We start from the raw sequence: 9,452 nt of genomic DNA, 5'->3' as shown, positions 1-9,452 counted from the left end.
TCCCGAGTAGTCCATGGATGAGCTGTGGAGAAGGCAAAGAGTTTCAAAGGCAAAGAGTTGAATTGGAGACTTTCAACTATTGAAAATGGCTTGCACTCACTAAGAAACAGAATACTCCCGAGTAGTCCATGGATGAGCTGTGGAGAAGGCAAAGAGTTTCAAATGGGTACGCTTTTAACATCACAGATAATTCATGATAAACCATCAAGATGTATCGGTGCCTGCTGGGATAGACATTATACATTTAAGATGACACAAGGAGCTATTTCTACGAGTCACAGAGTTTACTACGAGAAGAAAAATATGGCATGGACTAATTAATCATCAGATTGAGCAAGCTCCATAAGCTTAATGCCAACAGCTTAGCCTCCATTCAACAGTTCATGTTGGAACTGCCAAGAATCATATAATGCCACATTAATACACTATTGCTACTCATCAAGATGGACCTTGGTGGCACGGCAATACAACATTTAAAATTAATAAAAATACAATAAAAAATAAGACATGGACACTGGAAACCAAGACATCGAACCATTTCATAGATTGATACGATACAGGACAAAGGATAACAATAGTGAATTGTCTCACTACCAATAGCGTTTGGCCAAACAGGAACTCCATAGAAATACTTCAACTTGAAGCTTTATAATACATAACCAACCGAAGTCTTTTTTTTGCCATCGAGAGATTAATACATCATATTATAGTGAAACATGAGAGAAAATGAAAGCACCTTCTTACAATTTTCCAGTTTTAAACAGCATGATTCAACATTACTTGGTACTGCCACCACCACCGAAAAGGTACCCAAGAGAAGAACCACCACCAGGAGCATTGTGCACCTTTGTCGAAGGTCGTTCCTGCATAATGAGCAAGTTAGAACTACCATTCAATGTGAGAAAAGTATACGTGTACTGAAGGACTTATGTTGGAGTTAGATACAATTCCTATCGAGGTGCTAGAAAAGGCTAGAACTCCTTAACAGAGATTAAGGCTGGATAATGCCATACTTGAACAGTTGAACTGGACTTGCTATTCAATATGAAGAGCTTGCACAGTTTCTGGTGCAGATTGGTTCTAAGGTATGAAACACCTACTAGTTAAGTCAACTACATACTGTAATGAAATTGCCACTGTTCTGGCCCTCGGCTCGGAAGTAATTGTTTGCCTGTTGGCCCCCTTGGATGCCTGCTGGAATCTGCTTGGTTTTATCTACTGGTGGTGGTGGAGCTGGCTTCTGAACTGGAGCAACATTTTCAGATGATTTGGGAGCCTCACCACTTCCAAAGAGGTAGCCCAGAGAACTCTGACCTCCTCCGCTGCTGACCCCACGACCCATCATGTACAGTTTAGAAGTCCAGGTACTGAAGAAACAGCAATATCTAAAGTCTCAAAAGCTCAAGTTTAGGTATCTGAAAAGCGGCAGTAACGTAACAAGAGTTCCTATGGCAAGTGACTGATAAAAGAATAGCATAATACTGCACAGAAACATCTCAAACATCAACCTCAAAAACATGTAGAGTCAAACTAAATCATAATACCATGTACCAAGGAGGAAAAAAAACATATTCATGATTTAATTGCAAGAATATTTATGGCCAACAATACTGATAGAAATCCAATATCTAGGCACAATAACCTAACAGAAGATTAAGAACTCCAATGGTAGTTTCTATTTGCTTCCAGTCAGTGCATGTCCGTAAATAAGGCAGTAGACTGCAATGCTTAAGCACTTCTCAAATAAATCATATGAAATTTTGAAATGTAACTAGCATAATATGTTCACAATTCAAAACAAAACTCTCTAAGGGACTATTTGAATCTGCAATTTACTTGTACATGAGTTGGACTACAAAACTTATGTTAAATCTTCGAGAAAAAGAAGATTAACTTCATAGAGAAATTCAAAACAAATCTATTTAGCCTAATTCGGCCTCAAAACTAGTCAAATACCCAAATCGAGATCAACTAATTTTTGAAACCATCAATATAAGTAAAAACTCAATGATGGTTGTGCTGTCATTGGCACGGCAATGGGTGTGCCGGTCGTGACCACATGCATTTAACATATTTTTAATAAAAAATTTAAGGTATCTAGAGATATTTTTAGATCTTTGGCATGTCAAATCTTTAATTTTTTGTTTAAATATATTGATTAAAACTTGCATTATAGTGTTTTAGTTTTAGATTATTTGTATAAATGACATATTTATTAAAAATAAAGCAATAATCAAATATAAATATATTCAAGACATAATATTAATTGATAATAGTTTTAATAATTAAAACTAATATCTAGTTGAATGTAAAATGACGGGAAGAATCAAAGTAATGGTTGATGGAAACAGAATTTTTTTGGAAAATGATTCTATATCAAGTGTCATGCCACCACTAGCACGATCATCCTTGGGTAAAATAACTCTTGACACAATATGAACATGCTAAAATTCAAAAGTCATTAGACCCAGTATTCTACATAAATCTTGCACTTCTTTTCAATTTTGAACTAAACCTAACTTTCTCATTCAATTTAATTCTCATCATTTAATCCCTCAAATCCCACTTTGCTACCCTCAACTATCCAATTTCTTTTTCAAGTTCACATTTTCTCTATCTAAAATCACATGCTCTTGAAAGTATCTCCATAAGAGTTGAACTCTTCCATGCCTTCAATTGTTATTCATGTGTCATGATGAACTTAGTCGTCCAAGCAAATGACTCACAAAACTTTTGCAACAAAGGACCCAATATAAATGTGTCAGCATACCGATCCTTTGCACCTAAACCAAAATCTAGGAAATGGCCCCAGCAATTGCATTGCATCACCATGTCATGTTGCCAGCATACCGCTAAAAGCCACTGTCTGCAAGGCTTAAGAGTGGCAAGAACTTTTAAAACCTAATACTATCAATAAGACTGAAATAGGGAAATGATGTGGGAGTTAACATACTATGGTAACAAGAAGTTTCCAAGAAATATCCAGATCAGCTTTGAATATAACGCCAAGATAAAGATTGTTGATTTGACGCTTTGCCTAACAAATATTTGACTCCCAAATATAGTCGGACATGTTTTCATAGCTCCATTATTCAAATGAAGGCCTACTGCATATATATTTCAATATTAAAATTCTGTTTGGCATGGTCTTTTAGCCCAAATAGTATAGCTATAATTGTAAACTTAGTGACCTCACCTTGGCAATCTAAAACGATTGATTCACAGAGGATGCTCTCAAAGTGATGCCATGTAACAACTATGAAGAGGGCATGACCTGGAAACATATATAAAACTCAAATAAGAGTTATAATTGGATTTGTTGCTAGACAAATGTTATGATTCGGCTACATAAATAAGTGCACATTCTTCAATACTATCTTCAATGACAGTGCTTGTATTAAATTAAAGAAGAGGGCAAGACACTCCATTGGAGATGTTCCACATTCTTCAATACTATCTTCCCTCAGTACTTATTCATTAAGTATAAAAGCATTGAGAGGATGTAGAAGCGTTTTCTCTCATGTTTTGAGCTGTATTTCTCTTTTACAGATTCTTAATGCATGTAAAACCTTCATGTTAAACCACCTAAATCCTGGTATAGATTCATTTTTCTGCTGCTGCTCTAGGATTGTTTCCAAAACCATAAGGTAGTAACTGTGATTTGCACATTTGCTGACTTCGTCTTGTGGGGGGAAAAAAAAAAGACTTTGATGACGACGATTATATAAAGTAGGATCTTCCATGAAACCCTAAATCCGCAGACGGAAACCCCACAACGACGCAAGTAAAGTGGAAGCGACAGCTAACCGAGAAATAATTGACAAAATTTAAATCCAAATCAGCATCATTCCCTCCACGGCTCCATTTCATGTGGCAACCAAGACGGTTCAAATCGAACTCCAACAATCCCACGATCCACCATCAGAAACATCGATCCACGCAATACGCTACAGATCGGAGACAGGAAACATCACACGATCCCACATCCAAACCCCCTAAAACCGGCACCTTTAGCCCTATCCCTAGCGAAATCCGACAAGAAAGCGCAAGCAAAGCACCGGAAAACGATGTTATTCAAGGCATGCAACCGCAGATCTAAGTCAAAGAACCCATACCTTCGGGTCGGATCGCAGGGGAGGAGAACGGAGGAAGGTGGGTGGGTGCTTTCGCGGATGGGGGAAAAATCAAGAATGCGAGATTGAGGACAAAAAGGGAAGAGGAACTTAACTCTTTTTTAATAATAAATAATAATAATTTAAAAAATAAAATAAGCAAAAGATATATTACAGTTATCCTGTACCGATAATTTCCGGGGCCCACGCGGGAAATGGTCGGTGATGCGTCGTGCATTAAATTTCGCGCACATTAAAGTATTATTGTCTGCGACTCTCGGAGGCACCGGGGTCCGGGGTTGATGTGATGTGATGCGATGCGATAAAATTGGATACGTGGGTCAATCTGGATCGTTGGATTGATGATCCTAGAGATTAGTTAATCCCAAGTTTGAGAATAATCTCCCACACCTATTTCCATTTAAATTTTGGAGTTATATGAGACATTCTTTTTGCCCTTATAATCTCTACTCGTGTGCATACTAATTGGATATCCAATTCCGTGTAATTTTTTGGATAAGAAAGACTATTATGCTGCTTCCAAAAAAAGGATATAAATGTTATATTAAATATCTGAGACAAATGTATCCCTCTATATTAAGATATAGATGCATCTAGTATGACTTCACTTATTATAAGTTATATTAATTAATTATCACAGTTATAAGGGTGTGTAAGAGAGTCTCTTTATATGTGCATTCATAATTCTTAATTTCGAGCAATATTTGCTAGCTAAGTGATAGATTTTCTACTACTGTTTCCAAATCGCATCACTAACCGCTTGATTCGTTTTGGACGGCGGATCTCCCTCCATCTCCATCGTAACATTCAAATGGCATCCGCTTCCTCCAAAGCTAACGGTCGCTTCTGCTTCTCTTGGCGGGGGCGCGGAGATAAGTAAATACTAATACGAAATCGTCCAGGGTTTCTTCGATTCTGGAAACCCTAATAGATTCCCCACATCCCCCCTTTTCTCAGTTCGGCGGAGACATCGCAATCGGCGACGATTTCTCACCTCCGGAGGAGAGTTTTTGCGCGGAGTCCGTACAGAAAAGGTGCGTTTCTTGGCCCCAGGAAATGACGCAATTTGGCGCCGTAATGGTTTCAGTTCTTTCTGGATCAGTGAACAAAGCCCTTGCCCTTTTCTTGATCTGGTGTAAGTTGCTGGTGGTAATATATTCTGTTCTCCTCTTGAGATCTTGATGTTCAGATAGAACCAGCTGCGTTAATGATTCACTTCTTCTTATGATTTCCATAGTTTACTAACTATTTAGGGATCTTGTCACGGACTAATGTGGATTGGAGCTGTGTTAAATTTTTGAGCAAAAGGAACCATCTTTTGGCAAATGTTGAGACACATCTCTCTCTCTCTCTCTCTCTCTCTCTCTTTTCTTCAAAGACAGTCTTTGAGTAACAGAAGTATAGGCTATACTATTGATGCTCTTTCGGACCCCTCTCCATGTTGGTAACTTGCTGGATGGTGGTGAACCATCATTTGAAATTGATGATGATGATAATGAAACAAGGTGCAAAAGTTGGGCCTGGATTTCATATTGGTTTGTCGAAAGGAAGCCTCAATACCACAGTTTTCCGAGCATTTCTGGAGAACCTGGGAGTTCTTCTATTCACATAAATATATCTGGTGCATGAGAAGGAAAGATTGCTTGGAACCAAAATAAAGCCAGAAATAAAAGAAGGATGTTGCCTTTTGAACGCCATCAATAGCAGGCTCCTAAAATTTCTTATTTGTGGCAAAAGGTTAAATAAAAAGGTGGAAGACATGAATTACACGAAGACGGAATCATTATGGAGTAATGTCAATGTCAGGATAATTTATCAACAGTTTTATCTGTGCATTATAGACACCTCCAGTAACAGATATTTTCTGGCTTAATAGGTTCATCATACATTTAGATTCCCAATCACATATAGGATTACACTTACTCACTTGGTATCCTGAATTTTGATTGTAAGCAAAGTCCTGTCCTGTCCTTTCTTAGTCTCAAATATCATTATTTGCTAAAGTATATGGAGTGAGTTGATCAGGCCTATATTGCTTATTAAGATTCCATACTTGATTGACAAAATCTGATGTCGATATAACGTATATGGTGTAAACATTTCCAGCATTGGTCTATTGGATATACGAAATTATCATGTGCAGTATAACTGATAGCTACAGTTTGCTATCTATTGATAGTAAGGTGCATTTCTTTGAATTCATACCTAGAAGATCTTTTGGATTTGTGAAACTATTGTTGGCGGGTTGACTCAGGGAAATTCCTCTTAGATTTGCTGTAAGTGTGCATTCTGCTCTTCCTATCAGATGAGACATTTCAAAAGTTTGTGCAGAGGGACTCTCTTTTTATTTGGAGCACTGTATGTACTGTTTTTCATATGGGGATCACTGGTTGAAATGCTTTATGGTTTCTGAACTGAACTTAAAGGAAAGGATTGCTGAAATGATTTACTTCATGTGAAGTCCTCATGAAATGTCCCCATGATTGTTCACTTTCTAGTCATTCCTTCTGGGACACAGCCTAACACCACAAATCCACAGTGGCATCCAATTACATATTACTTAGAATTTCTCAAGAAAGAGGCGAGAGATAAACTCAAGCTTAGTTATTATTTTACCTGAGTAATTTTTTTTCTATGCACAAAATTTCACATAATGTAATCTATATGTGTAGCTACACACCAAGTTGCAAAATTTCGTAAATTGCATGTGAAATAGGATGTCTAATAGAACAAGATAAACTTGAGTTTAATTACTATTTTAGCTGTAATAATATTTTCTATGCACAAGGTTTCACACTATGTAATCTATATGTGTAGCAACATAACAAGTTGCAAGATTTCGTAAATTACATGTGAACTAGAATGTCTAATAGGACAGGATAAATATAAGTTCCTATAGATAGAAGCAGCAAAAGTAAGGTAAACTTTGCAATCTGCCTAGTGATTGATAAATGCTTATATATATGTACTCTTAATGGTCTTTTTATGTGTGTGTGTGTGTATCTTTTTGGAAGGATAAATATCTACAGTTGGATCTACATGCGGTCTTCATGAATTGTCTATCTAAAATCATATCTGTGGAAGCTAAAACCATAAATGCTCCATTTAATAGATGAATATGACCTTTTCCTTTGGATCCATTCTGTGGATGATCCTTCAGACAATAGGGATCCTATTAGTCCATCTTGCCACATAAATGCAAATGCCTCATCATGGCTAGATATATGAAAGCTGAAGTTTGGTTATACAAATGGTGCCACTAGCCATGAAATCACAAAAGGCTGCATGCGTAATATTATATCAATTTCTGAATGATGTCTCAGCGTGAGACATAGTATTGCATATCATCGAAAACCACTTGCTTCTGAGTTCATCTCTCAATGCAAGAAGCTCTTGGAATTCTGTCTCCCTTGGACTAATACAGAGGTGCCATGTTGGTATTAAAAATTGAACTTCTGGTTTATGGTTTGTGCATTATTCTTTGTAAATGGATGTGTAATACTCACAACGTTACTGCAATCAGTAAGTTTATGGATGCATTCAGCTATTTCAATAGCCATTTTTTATTTCTATTTTCACCTTCAGGCATCTCAAATTGTATTAATTCCTTTCCAAAGCAGATTTTAGTAAATGCTGCACCAGGTTTTGCTAATCGCCTGCCAAATTCGTGTTGCAACTTGGATTGGAAGGATTTGATGGCAACCATTCAGCCTACACTTTGGGTCAGTTGTGGATTGAAACGGAGGGTTTAAGGTTGGCAAATTCAACACTGCATGAGGCAGGTTTGGTGTAGGAATATTTTCAAAGAAATCTCAACCCTGATCATATCGTCCAGATTCAATCTGATTTACATATACTAAGAAGAATGTTTCGGGTATGTATATTGAGAATCTGTATATATACAGTAGTACAATTAACCTGATGAGTACTATCTACTTAGAAAGAAACTACCATGCAATTCTTAATTACAAACTAACAATATGATGCTAAAACCACAACTAGATATACTCTCATTTCCTTAATCTGTTTCTTTAATATTTTTTTTCTTATGTGACGGGTTCTTTCGAATTTTATTGATGACCCTACAGTAGCTATGTCAAGTTGCTCTAGTGGAAGTCCTTATCATGTTGTTTGAAATGTCTGTGGTCCAAGCTGCAGAGCTTGTGCTCTGCAAATCTTTGCCTAATTTTGAATTTAACTTGTATACCAAAGTTGAAAGACTAATAATTTCAACTCTCAATTACCTGTAGCTGAAGAGTATTAACAGTTTGCTGTGTGTGCAGAATTAAATCAGGAAGAAAATTCATTGGAGGAGATCCTTTGCCAGCTTTGTGAAGTGGTTGGTGCAAAATACCAGATGCTCATCTAGGGGCAAGTCAAGCAGTTTGTTTTTGTCTGTGCACTCATCTTTGGTCCACTCTCACATGTTGTGCTGCCATTTTATGCTGCCATCCTTGTCCAACTTGTGTTATCCTGGATAAGGACTCAAACCTTGTGGGGGATTGATTTTTGGGCTTCTGCATTCCTCTATCAGGCTTAACAGAATTCCTTTTTTTACACTTTTGGATCAAAGTACCTTTTGATATCTTGTTCAATCTCTGAGTTACTTGCGTGGGTAAGCCCGCATACATCTCGCTGTTTTTAGTCATTTTAATATAAGAGTCTCCTACATTGGGTTGTCTTTTTTTCTGTGTGGTCCTTTTTTAACTATAGTTGCAAACCTAGATCTAATCTTAAGTAGAAGTTTGACAATTTGCATTCAAAGTTTGATTGCTTTAGTTTGTTTCTCATTGACCAACTACCTTGAGTAAGAGGGAAAAAAGTCAGCTAAAAGATTGAAGTGACTCTCTTTCCTCATCTGCTAAGCTATCTACCAATTAACTTAAAAGTACTTCAGTTGGAAAATTTTGAATGGAAAAACAAATAAACAAACAAATACTTTGATTCAAAATTCTTCACAGACGCAAGAGAGAGAGAGAAACCGTTCCCATCTCACCAATCATACTGTTAAGATGACAAAAGTATATTTATTATGATCTTGAATCATGCATACAAGTCAAAGGGCCCTGCATGTCACATGGGCACTCACTGCATTCATTGTCTTTTCTCTTCATCTCATGCTAAACTACGTCATGCATACATATATACATACATACATACATATAGGCCATTCCAATCACTGTAATTGACTCTTAATCACATGGTGGTGTTCTAGTTTGGATTCAGGAAAGAGAGAGAGGAAACTCTTAGGGGGCATCATGTGGCCATCTAGTTGTACATGGGGGCTTTAATTGTTGATGAGTGAGTAGCTTGGGCCAG

General features: G+C 37.1%; 1 protein-coding gene across 3 annotated transcripts; it reads right to left on the bottom strand.

The window, feature by feature from the left end:
• Nucleotides 1–515: 515 nt before the first annotated feature.
• Nucleotides 516–4,234, bottom strand: LOC140774615 (protein SPIRAL1-like 3). 3 transcript variants are annotated; one of them, XM_073117688.1, is made up of 5 exons: nucleotides 4,116–4,228; nucleotides 3,197–3,274; nucleotides 2,954–3,107; nucleotides 1,121–1,367; nucleotides 516–863 (listed from the first exon to the last, which is right to left on the bottom strand). In XM_073117688.1, exons 3-5 carry the CDS (start codon nucleotides 3,079–3,081, stop codon nucleotides 777–779), a joined length of 462 nt encoding a protein of 153 aa, XP_072973789.1. In that variant the 5' UTR covers nucleotides 3,082–3,107; nucleotides 3,197–3,274; nucleotides 4,116–4,228; the 3' UTR covers nucleotides 516–776. The 3 variants fall into 3 exon arrangements, with proteins under 3 accessions (XP_072973789.1, XP_072973790.1, XP_072973791.1); XM_073117689.1 differs by lacking the exon at nucleotides 2,954–3,107 and having other exon boundaries at nucleotides 4,116–4,234; XM_073117690.1 differs by lacking the exons at nucleotides 2,954–3,107; nucleotides 3,197–3,274 and having other exon boundaries at nucleotides 4,116–4,221.
• Between the last annotated feature and the right edge of the window lie 5,218 nt (nucleotides 4,235–9,452).

The sequence above is a fragment of the Typha angustifolia genome, chromosome 13, assembly GCF_048772165.1.
Source record: "Typha angustifolia cultivar Huaian chromosome 13, ASM4877216v1, whole genome shotgun sequence".
Classification (NCBI taxonomy): domain Eukaryota; kingdom Viridiplantae; phylum Streptophyta; class Magnoliopsida; order Poales; family Typhaceae; genus Typha; species Typha angustifolia.
This window is presented reverse-complemented; position numbering and strand designations above follow the sequence as displayed.